This window comes from Littorina saxatilis, linkage group LG17 (genome assembly GCF_037325665.1).
Source record: "Littorina saxatilis isolate snail1 linkage group LG17, US_GU_Lsax_2.0, whole genome shotgun sequence".
In the NCBI taxonomy this organism is placed as follows: Eukaryota; Metazoa; Mollusca; class Gastropoda; order Littorinimorpha; family Littorinidae; genus Littorina; species Littorina saxatilis.
The window spans coordinates 5,833,164-5,845,663 of record NC_090261.1 but is presented as its reverse complement, the minus strand read 5'-3'; the positions used below and the strand labels follow the sequence as shown (position 1 = coordinate 5,845,663).

The 12,500-nt window shown below is 43.8% G+C and overlaps 1 protein-coding gene across 1 annotated transcript in view; it reads right to left on the bottom strand.

The window, feature by feature from the left end:
• Nucleotides 1-12,500, bottom strand: part of LOC138952749 (uncharacterized) — an 18,036-nt gene that overhangs the window by 1,482 nt on the left and 4,054 nt on the right. Inside the window, exons 2-3 of the mRNA XM_070324468.1 lie at nucleotides 2,172-2,279; nucleotides 1-1,376 (exon numbers count right to left, since the gene is read on the bottom strand). The exon at nucleotides 1-1,376 is cut by the window's left edge and continues 1,482 nt beyond it. Of these exons, the coding sequence (XP_070180569.1) occupies nucleotides 1-1,376; nucleotides 2,172-2,279 (1,484 nt within the window). The remainder of the gene's footprint in view (nucleotides 1,377-2,171; nucleotides 2,280-12,500) is intronic.

Genomic DNA, 12,500 nt, shown 5'->3' with positions numbered 1-12,500 from the left:
TCGCAACTTTGAGGCGTTTTTGCACACTCGGGAAAACTGGTGGAGGTACTTGTTGGCGTTTTCCGAAGTGGCCTGCGTATGTGTGTACTTTCTTTGTGAGTGGAAGACGAACCGAGCTCGGTTTGATTACGGATCACGTTTGTTTCATCTCTCAGAGACGTTGAACTCCCTCTGATCTGCTTACTGCGTGATTTCGCAGCGTTTGTTTTTAACGCAGAGGTAATGGTCTTCGGATCTGCAAGGCCATCGCTTTCAGCAGGGTCTTGGTACACCGTAAACTTGGTTTGGGTAGCTTCAGGTTTCTTTGCTAACGGCTTCGTTCGATTTTTTATATTGTTAGCCTTTGTTGATCTTCTCTGAACAATCTTTGGGGATCTTTTCTGTTTCTTAGCTTTAGGGGGCTGATCTAGTTCTTCTGCTTGATTCGATGTCCCAGGAGATGTGAGGCTCTCTGTTGCAGGCTCGCTTTTGTGAAGGCAGTTGTCCATGATGAAGAATGGTAGACCGTCAGATGTGTGTAGTCGGTACAGTAACTTATTTTCACTAGTTCCAGGTTTTGAGTCTTTCTCATCAACCGTGACCGGTGCGTCATCGGCTGACACAGATGCCGTGTGTCTGTCTACACCTAGGCTACTGACTGGCTCGCACATATTTTGTAGAAACACCTTACCATCAATGATTTGAAGAAACATTACTCCCTGGCCGAATCCTTGGCACTTTTGCAATAGTTTTTGTGACGGTATAGCCACAGGACGGGTATCAGAATGTTGACTAGATGCAGCAACATCAGCCATGGACTGTGTTCCGGAGACATTATCTTCGTTTTCAAGTTCACAGTCGTCAGGTTGCCCCGCGGAAGTTGCACAACCCGGTATATGAACGATGTCAATTTCTTGTTCAGAACATAGACCTTGTTCTTTAGCGTTACAGATGTCCCCAACGTTTGTGTTACCATTGTCGTGCTGCGTTGCGGAGATGTCGTCAGCGTGGGTATTTTTAAGTCCTAGCGATGACTCTGAGACGGTAGGACCCTCTGCAGCAAGCCTTTCTGAAGAATTGGCGTGAGACTTCTCACGCGGGGCATCGCCTTCTGTGGGTATCCCAGATTCTGCATACTGTAGTTGACCATCTTCTGTCGATGTGTCCGATTCGTTCTGCTGTAGTTTGTCATCAAGTGTAGGTATGGCAGACGCGGAACTGTCAGCATGAGAGTGTTGGTGGTGGTGGTGGTGGTGGTGTTGGAGGGAGGGTGCTGGACAGGTCTGGCAGTGCTGCAGGTGTTGACACAGGTGTAGCAAGGTCTCGTTTTTCTCACGGATCAGGGACATTCTCTCCTCCTCCAGCTGCTTGGTGCTGTCCTCCATGTCGTCAATTTTCTGCACATATTATTTGAAAACTGTAATGAGTTTTAGCCTTGGTAGCTGCAGCTAAAGCAGGAGAGAGAGTGGGAAGAGAGAGAGAGAGAGAGAGAGAGAGAGAGAGAGAGACAGAGACAGAGACAGAGACAGAGACAGAGACAGAGACAGAGAGAGAGCATTAACCACTTGATTAACCAGCCATTCTGCTTCGCAAAATGAGCGTACACGAATTGCAGAACGGGACTGGGTGGCCGAGTGGTAACGCACTTGCGCTCGGAATCGAGAGGTTGCGTGTTCGACCCTGGGTCAGGCCGCTATTTTCTCCCCCCTTTCCTAACCTAGGTGGTGGGTTCAAGTGCTAGTCTTTCGGATGAGACGAAAAACCGAGGTCCCTTCGTGTACACTACATTGGGGTGTGCACGTTAAAGATCCCACGATTGACAAAAGGGTCTTTCCTGGCAAAATTGTATGGGCATAGATAAAAATTGTCCACCAAATACCCGTGTTACTTGGAATAACAGGCCGTAAAAAGTAAATATTCGCCGTAATGGCTTGAGATTTACTGGCCGATGTGAATGCGTGATGTATTGTGTAAAAAATTCCATCTCACACGGCAGAAATTAATATGTAAATCGCCGTTAGCTCTTGTAAGAAGGGGCGATTAATAAATGTCCATTATTATTATTATTATTATTATAGAAAGTTATTTGCTTGAACACGAGGACACGATTCTACCTCAGTTAAACTCCGAACATTGGAAAGATGAGCAACTGTGGATTTGTAGCAGTTAAACAATCAGGTAATAAACATTACCTCCAATAGTATCTTCACTCTGCCTCTTTCCTTCTTTCTAAACCGTTTGGCGGCCCGTCTGTTCTGCTCCTGTCGTCGTAGCTTCTTGGCCCTCTCCGCTTGGGACACCTGCAGCACAGCGATCACAGGCATGTGTTTATTAGATTAAAAAAAAAGTATATGCCTGACCAACTTGACAGATCTAGTGTTTCGTCAAAATTCTGTCGACGGGGGTAGTAGAATAGCTTGTTAGGAGGACTACTGTAACAGTCACACCAAAACGGTCTACAGTATTGAGAGCAAGCTGATCGGAGGACTACTGTAACAGTCACACCAAAACGGTCTACAGGATTGAGAGCAAGCTGATCGGAGGACTACTGTAACAGTCACACCAAAACGGTCTACAGGATTGAGAGCCAGCTGATCGGAGGACTACTGTAACAGTCACACCAAAACGGTCTACAGGATTGAGAGCCAGCTGATCGGAGGACTACTGTAACAGTCACACCAAAACGGTCTACAGGATTGAGAGCAAGCTGATCGGAGGACTACTGTAACAGTCACACCAAAACGGTCTACAGTATTGAGAGCAAGCTGATCGGAGGACTACTGTAACAGTCACACCAAAACGGTCTACAGTATTGAGAGCCAGCTGATCGGAGGACTACTGTAACAGTCACACCAAAACGGTCTACAGGATTGAGAGCAAGCTGATCGGAGGACTACTGTAACAGTCACACCAAAACGGTCTACAGGATTGAGAGCAAGCTGATCGGAGGACTACTGTAACAGTCTCACCAAAACGGTCTACAGGATTGAGAGCCAGCTGATCGGAGGACTACTGTAACAGTCACACCAAAACGGTCTACAGGATTGAGAGCCAGCTGATCGGAGGACTACTGTAACAGTCACACCAAAACGGTCTACAGGATTGAGAGCAAGCTGATCGGAGGACTACTGTAACAGTCACACCAAAACGGTCTACAGGATTGAGAGCGAGCTGATCGGAGGACTACTGTAACAGTCACACCAAACCGGTCTACAGTATTGAGAGCAAGCTGATCGGAGGACTACTGTAACAGTCACACCAAAACGGTCTACAGGATTGAGAGCAAGCTGATCGGAGGACTACTGTAACAGTCACACCAAAACGGTCTACAGGATTGAGAGCAAGCTGATCGGAGGACTACTGTAACAGTCACACCAAAACGGATACGATCCCCTTGAGGACCTTGGTTCTGGAAAAATGAGTACCTGCAGCGTCCAGACACTACCCAACAAACGTTGTCCACCTGATGCTGGTGTCAAGCAGATCGAAGAGGACAAGCTAGCGGAAAATCTCAACAAGATCATCAGAACGAGACAATTTACAATCATCTTCAAAGCCGATGTGTTCATGTAGTACAACTCTTTGCAGAGGTTTGTCTATTTCGGACATGCGCCACAATAGACCAAGCTCTGTATTACTGGGATCTATCTGTTCAAACCCAACAACAACCACAAGAGATAAGAAGACAAGTCGTACAACAACTGATGTTGCACCTATCCTACTAAGCTTACTCTTCATGTTGATCCATGTACTTGTACCTCTGGACCAGTAAACCGCACAATTTAATCTATGTCTTGTTCACCGATGTATGCAAACTATACGGCAGTCGACAGGAGTTGGAGAAAACGACAACATTTATCACCAGTGCTGGACTGATTGTGTAACCTCTGCGAACGCCAAGAAGAAGAAGAAGACCGATGTATGTACGCAGTCCGTCGTGTCTGAAAAAAACCATCATGAAGCGTGTAAGAGGTGCACTCAGTGCGGATAATGGGTGCATAGCAGGTTCATTAACTCTGCGAGTTCATCAAGGGGCTTCTTGCGGCGTTTAAAGTGCGCGTGTTTTTATAATCAGAGCCGATCAAAATACAACCCCATATTCGCCGTAATGTGGAACAGTCTGGAATGATGTCTGGAAGCCCCGTGTTTCTGGCAAGGGTCGATAGGCTTATTTAACGGTTCTCTGCACACACCGGCAAACAAAACATCCTCCCCTCCGGTTTCGATACGCACACTTTACAAACGTTTCCCGGATTTTGATGAAAGAAACACAAAGCAAACAGCTAATTTTGCAGAGTTACGCAGTTTAAAAGCAATTGATTGCAAGGGAGTGCTTTTAATGTTGTTAGGAGAGCTGGAACAAAGACTGTCGCATGAATATCCCTTCTCAAACAATCAGCTGCTTAAGTGATCAGACTTTGATAGAGTTTTAAATTGAATCAAAATTACAGAGGTTGAGCTCATTAAAAGGCTGATCAATTTTAATTGGCACTTTTGGGGGATGAAAGTTACGTTTTACGTTGTCATTTCGTTACTCGTGTGCAATGTTGCATCTAAAGCCGCAAAAAATGGTAAAATACCTTGGAGACTTCTGAGTACCCTTAAGTTCGTGTGGTTCACTTGTTCGTCTTCCAAAATAGGAATTTCTATTCGAAAATGTAACAACGAAGGCTCGCATTTCAATCATTAACAAGATATCATTTCATAGTGCTAACGGTGAAAACTAAGGCGAGAGCTGAAGATTGGCTGTTATCTTACACTCCGTGAAAAATAACTTCAAAAAACAACCAACAACAATAAAATCGCGCTGACTACAATTGAATTGAAACCACTGTTCTTTCTTGACGTTTTCACAGTTGTACATGGTGCAATGGCTCAGTCGGCAGTTAGTTCAGGGGCTCACATCCATGAGAGGTGGCATGGGACAAATGTCCTGGACAATGCAAAAGTGATAGGACATTTGTCCCGAACTAAAATAAATCAACAGGACATTTTTTTCGGCGGCATGTTGCTTTTTCGTAAGAAAAAACCGCGAAGGGAGGTAATTGTCAACCGGCTTAGAGCATTCAAAATTGCAACCGTATGAAGCTCTTCTCTATAAAAAGCACATAAAGTCTCCCGAAGTTTCTTCTGCTTGGAGGGACACATAGCTTCGCAAAACATCGATAAAATAGCAAATCGAACTACTGTAAATTAGAAAGTACTGGCAATGTTCGGATCAAATGAAAGCTTAATGAATAATCGGACAATGACCACTTTGTGACAAAAACAATAGGACATATGTCCTCTTGCATGAAAAATGTATAGGACATTTGGAAAAAATATCCGTGTATGTCCGATGTCCGACGTGGATGTGAGCCCCTGTTAGTCCACTACTGGCTGAGAGCGAATCTCATTAGGGCAAGGCTTTGTCCTCTCGCCTTTTGATAACTATACGACATCAAATTGTTTTACTCTAATTTAGGGCTGCTTTTTACATTTAGTAAGTTTTGACTAAATGTTTTAACATAGAGGGGGAATCGAGACGAGGGTCGTGGTGTGTGTGTGTGTGTATGTGTGTGTGTCTGTGTGTGTGTGTGTGTGTGTGTGTGTTTATGTCTGTGTGTGTGTGTGTGTGTGTAAAGCGATTCAGAGTAAACTACTGGACCGATCTTTATGAAATTTGACATGAGAGTTCGGACGTTTTTTTCATTTTTTCGATAAATGTCTTTGATGACGTCATATCCGGATTTTTGTAAAAGTTGAGGCGGCACTGTCACACCCTCATTTTTCAATCAAATTGATTGAAATTTTGGCCAAGCAATCTTCGACAAAGGCCGGACTTCGGTATTGCATTTCAGCTTGGTGGCTTAAAAATTAATTAATGACTTTGGTCATTAAAATCTGAAAATTGTAAAAAAAAAAATGTTTTTATAAAACGATCCAAATTTACGTTCATCTTATTCTTCATCATTTTCTGATTCCAAAAACATATAAATATGTTATATTTGGATTAAAAACAAGCTCTGAAAATTAAAAACAATTAAAAATTATGATCAAAATTAAATTTTCGAAATCAATTTAAAAACACTTTCATCTTATTCCTTGTCGGTTCCTGATTCCAAAAACATATAGATATGATATGTTTGGATTAAAAACACGCTCAGAAAGTTAAAACGAAGAGAGGTACAGTAAAGTGTGCTATGAAGCACAGCGCAACCGCTACCGCGCCAAACAGGCTCGTCACTTTCACTGCCTTTTGCACTAGCGGCGGACTACGTTCAATTTCATTCTGTGAGTTCCACAGCTTGACTAAATGTAGTAATTTCGCCTTACGCGATTTGTTTTCTTTCCCACACTACTTGGGTTTTTTCTCAGTACATCCGGCTAGCTATTCACATATGGAATTTTTACATTGATATAGTTTCAGATGATGCTTTTCTTCAAATAATTGCGGTCACCGCTGTCACCATCGATGAATGTGCAGAATTATTTCTTTTTAAAAGTTCCATAGGAACGTGCAGCTACTGGTGTAGGTCCGGTGCATATATAAGTGCAGCATTTCCCACACTATCACCACATTCCTGTTAACCAAGCCTGGAACGGAATCTCTGCCTTTGACGAGCTTGCCAAAATACTCGACCTCATATCTTGTCAAAATATTGCATTATAGATACCTTGGTGTTTATGATAAAGCAAATGAGAGGGGGGGCGGGGGGGGGGGGGGGGGCGGGGGCGGGGGAAGCTAAGAAAAAGAACTTGCAATATGTTACAAGTATTTTCCAAGTCAAATGGAAACGTGTGATATATATGGGTGGCCGAGTGGTAACGCACTTCCGCTCGGAATCGAGAGGTTGCGTGTTCGACTCTGGGTCAGGCCGCTATTTTCTCCCCCCTTTCCTAACCTAGGTGGTGGGTTCAAGTGCTAGTCTTTCGGATGAGACGAAAAACCGAGGTCCCTTCGTGTACACTATATTGGGTGTGCACGTTAAAGATCCCACGATTGACAAAAGGGTCTTTCCTGGCAAAATTGTATAGGCATAGATAATAATGTCCATCAAAATACCCGTGTGACTTGGAATAAAGGCCGTGAAAGGTAAAGTTTCGCCTAACAGGCTTGAGGTTTGCTGGTCGATGTGAATGCGTTATATATTGTGTGTAAAAAATGTTTGTTTGTCTGTCTGTCTGTAAAAAATTCCATTTCACACGGCAGAAATTAATATGTAAAGCGCGAAGAGCACAGTTAATTGTGGTTCGCGCTATATAAGCTCACCATAATAATAGTACACACAGGAAGACAGACACGTAGGCGCGTGCACGAGCTCGCATGCACACACCAGCAATGTCGTGTAGATCATCAAAATATCCGTCGGTCCCCGAGCGATACCTAATAATCCAGCAAAAAGCCTGTGAAGTTCATCAACATACTTGTGCTTTTAACAAGTATTACATATGAGTTGAACTCGTGCCCAGAAATGCACGGCTGATCAGCAAAGTTCCCAGCGTATCCATCATGGCGGAAGAACATTGTTTGGATCCTCGATGCCGCTTTTCTTAAAGGAACTGTCCCCACATTATGCATCGATGCTTTCAGTTAATACCGACCCAAACAATGGTGGTAAATCGATCTAAAATTAAACAGTTGCAGTATCCGTGGAAGGTGAGCGATTTCCTTCACGCGGGGATTGACGCAGCTGTACTGTCTGTGTTGACGGTCTAAAAATAGCCCAAGTCCTGGAGAACTGTGGCTAAACATAGCAATAAAGAATTAATTATTTCTTGTAATTGGTAAGCACTTCAAACCTAAAATTTTGCAGGAAGCTTAATTTATACATCTCCGCAACGATGGGAAAAGCCCTAAAAGTAATTAAACTAATTAAATAGGACTATATGTCAGCCTTTAAGACTCCCTCCCTTTTAAGACCTGCTTTTTCAGATTTGTGGAGGTCTTAAAAGGGGAGTCTGACTATATTATCCAAAAATCCAATCCAACGTGTGGCTCAAAGACCGTATCAAAAATCCAATCCAACGTGTGGCTCAAAGACCGTATCAAAAATCCAATCCAACGTGTGGCTCAAAGACCGTATCAAAAATCCAATCCAACGTGTGGCTCAAAGACCGTATCAAAAATCCAATCCAACGTGTGGCTCAAAGACCGTATCAAAAATCCAATCCAACGTGTGGCTCAAAGACCGTATCAAATATCCAGTCCAACGTGTGGCTCAAAGACCGCATCAAAAATCCAATCCAACGTGTGGCTCAAAGACCGTATCGAAAATCCAATCCAACGTGTGGCTCAAAGACCGTATCAAAAATCCAGTCCAACGTGTGGCTCAAAGACCGTATCAAAAATCCAATCCAACGTGTGGCTCAAAGACCGTATCAAAAATCCAATCCAACGTGTGGCTCAAAGACCGTATCAAAAATCCAATCCAACGTGTGGCTCAAAGACCGTACCAAAAATTCAATCCAACGTGTGGCTCAAAGACCGTATCAAAAATCCAATCCAACGTGTGGCTCAAAGACCGCATCAAAAATCCAATCCAACGTGTGGCTCAAAGACCGTATCAAAAATCCAATCCAACGTGTGGCTCAAAGACCGTATCAAAAATCCAATCCAACGTGTGGCTCAAAGACCGTATCAAAAATCCAATCCAACGTGTGGCTCAAAGACCGCATCAAAAATCCAATCCAACGTGTGACTCAAAGACCCTATCAAAAATCCAATCCAACGTGTGGCTCAAAGACCGTATCAAAAATCCAATCCAACGTGTGGCTCAAAGACCGTATAAAAAATCCAGTCCAACGTGTGGCTCATAGACCGTATCAAAAATCCAATCCAACGTGTGGCTCAAAGACCGTATCAAAAATCCAATCCAACGTGTGGCTCAAAGACCGTATCAAAAATCCAATCCAACGTGTGGCTCAAAGACCGTATCAAAAATCCAATCCAACGTGTGGCTCAAAGACCGTATCAAATACCTCGCTGCCGATCAGTCCTCTAACACCCGTATCCAAAATAAACCGAGTATTTGTAAGCGAGTACGGCTTAAACACATTTTTTTGATTTATTTTATATTCACTGTAGTCAAACTGCGACAGGCTGTCTTGTCATCATCCTGAAAATTCAAATACAATGATAACGATTCGTTTTATCTGGAAAGCTGGAGTTTATATTAAACCTCCTAAACCTGTTCATCTGACAAATTAAATTTGATTTTGGTCTGCAATTGTCAGCAAGTGTAGAAGCTCCTTTAAACATCATGTGTATCAGTTGCGAGGAAATGTGAGATCAAAGTAATCCCCCCGTTTTTAGGGAGGATCCTTTTTCGTTTTTTTCTTTCTGACAAACTATGATGTGCCCTCAGGTAGATAAATGTTGGCACGGCTACCTGCCCGTTCCGACGTGCTTGTGTTTAATAAGCATGCTTACACCTGACTGGTGACGGAACATTACCTGTTTTTCTGTTTTGTTTCCACTTTCTCAGTTACACGCCTGTTTTGACTAGCACCCGCTTCGTCCCTAGCGAGAAATTGGAGTTACTTTATCAGGGAGTCGGTCGGTAACTGCGAGAGTGCCAAGTATACTTTTAGTCCATCTTCATATTGCTGTCTGGAACTTCTTCTTCTGCGTTCTTGGGCTGGTTGCTGTCTGGAACTTTCATTGACTGGACTTCAGTGATTTCTAAGTTTTTTTGTGTGTGGTTTTATATTATTTTATTAACATTTGTATTGTGTGCGCAGGTTTGCCTCACTGACCTAAGGGTGATTAAGTTACTGTCCCGCTCCTACATCTCTGTAAGCTTCAGCGGTTGGAACTAGCTGCCGTCCAAGCGGATTATGAGTAATGATATTGGAGAGAGATTCTGAAAACAAAAGCCAGAGAGAGACAGAGACAGAGAGAGAGAGACAGACAGAGACAGAGACAGAGAGAGAGAGAGAGCGGGACAGACAGACAGACAGACGGAGGGAGGGGGGGAAGATATTTCTTTGCTTCTCTCAACAATCGCCACGAATCTGTCATGACGTCTTCTGGCACCGCTTTAATCCTCGCAGAATCTTACCCCGCAACCCCGCCTTCGAATCAGTGATCGCGACACCAGGCAGAGTTGTTTCCCCTGGACCACCGGAGCGCGTCGGGCGAGATCAGTCAGAGACGGACGGAAATCGAATGATGGCGTGGCGAACTCAAGACGGGGAGTAATGGGAGCGCGGAGAGCCGCTGAGAACAACATGCCGGCCGTTTCAGGCTAATTCTCGCAGACACACGAGCACATGGCGCCGCCAGTTTGGCCCATAATCGGCAAATTATTCACCGGTCCGCTGGCATAACCAGCGCGATCGATGGCCTAGTTTTGTGTTGTTGTTCAGTCGGTGCAGGACAACGCGGGACTGTTTAAAGCGTCTCCAGTGTTTTGATGCCAGGCTGAGCGGGTCTGCAAAGCCAAAGGTAGATATGCACTGTAGGATCGAGCGACAGGTACTTGTAACGCAAGAGTGTTTTTGCTGCCGTTGAAGAGGTGCTTGGTCGGCTGTATCATATGATAAAGTGATGATTGCCACAACACTGTATAAGATAAGATAAGATAAGATAAGAAAAGTTTAATGTCCATTTTCATATTACATAAACATGAATTTTTTTCTTTTGGCAACATTTTCTTTTGGTATCCATGATTGAAACAGTACATCCGTTTAATCAATCAGTCAAACAGTCCATCCGGGCCAACACTGGTCAGTCAATTTCTCTAAATCGAGCAGTGAAATGTTGACAGAAATAACATTTAGTGTGGTGTCATCTCAATTGTCTTCTTCAAACGACAATCCTTTTTTCTCCCTTCCCCGCTCGGCAAGATAAATAGGCCAATGATGTGCCCATTTATGGCAGCTGACACTCCTCCTGCTTATCCGCACAGTCAGTAAATATCCAAATTAAACACACAGCCAATGATCAAAGACCCAGCGACACTTCGACGCGGAAAGGGAGGCGGAATTTCATGCGGCTTTTTCCACAACTTAATATTTTTTTTGTCACGGCCTTGTCCTCAAATTGCAAGCACGTAACGCGCATACACCATTGACCTCATCATGATCGATGACACGGTTTGTGAACAATGGCGCGGCCCATTCAAACAGTCTGGGCCCGTGTCTGGGACTGAGGTGTAAGTTGTTTGTTGGCGGCCCGTGTCACTTTCAACGGCCACGTCCGTCGACTCAACGATATAAACAAAGCCCCGTTGTTCGTTCAGTTGTCTGCTCTTTGCCAGACCTGTTTTGAAATGATTGTGTCTTCTTAAAAATGGAGTGTATACCTAAATGGCAGGGAAAAGGACCATACTCGTTAAAGCTCACTCGCGCAAAACAACAAAGTGACAACAAACTAACGAGTGTATTCGGGAGAAGCAAATCACGAACGTAGAAGAAGAATAACAATTTTGTGTATCATTCAGCAGTTCTGACGTGTGTATCCCGTTTAGTCCCTCCTCTGAAAAGGGCCTCCGGGGGACTTTTCAGAGCTAAAAAGGGCCCCCCGGGGACTTTTCAGAGCTATACAAGACCTCCGGGGGACTTTTTCAGCTCTAAAAAGGTCCGCCTTTACCGATCAAGCCTCGTTTTCGATTGGGCCTAAAATAAAAATAGGTGTGGTTACGGTAACCCGACCTACCCTATTTTTAGGGGCCGACCCTATAACTTTTTATTACATTTGTCAAAAAAAAAGAGAAAAAAAAAGAAAACGCGTGCAGAAAACGCAATGAAAGCGAAAGCGCCCGAGTCGCACACTTATTTCCCTGTCAAGTAGGTTTAATTTGTACACATTAGAAAAAAAGTTTAAAAAAAAAATTAAAAAAGTGATTGCCTACCTTCCTACCCTATTTTTTGGGGCTATGTTACCGTAACCACACCCATTTTTTTTTTTTTGGCCTTGGCCCCCCCTACAGCAATTTTGGCACCCCCCCCCCCCTCGCATCTCAGATGGTCTCCCCTTTGAAAAGGTCCTCCCCGACCCCTTTTTGGCTGCGGCTCCGCAGTCCTACATCTTACTTTGGGTGTTATATGTTTTTTCCCACTTTCAACTCCCACTTTCAACTTCTCAACATCACTACGGCCGTAATTTTGAACGTACAGATTCAAATTTTGTGTGAGCATAGCTGTGGTTATGTTCCTTCCGTCAGTATATAAAGTATGAGAGTTACTTTTCCTTGGAATCTTGCTAGCGATAAACGATTGTGCACGGCCGGCAGATCTGAATTCAGAAAACAACCAAACTCATGGATTTTATATTGAGATTCATGTGTTCAAGCCTGTAGTTGCTGGTTTAAATGCGGTATGGTTGTATTGTTTGCTCTAGAAATGTATATTTTGTACATTAGAGTGTTCGGAACTTTTGAGTCACAAAAAGTAGATCCACAATGTGTACAGTCTCTACCCATGAGCTATCGAGGATTCAGGCCCGTTGTTGGGTAAGTGATTTTGGTTGTTGGGTAAGTTACCGAAAAATAACTAGCCCTACAAGTTTACAGAGAGAAAGAAGCAGAGGGGGGAAT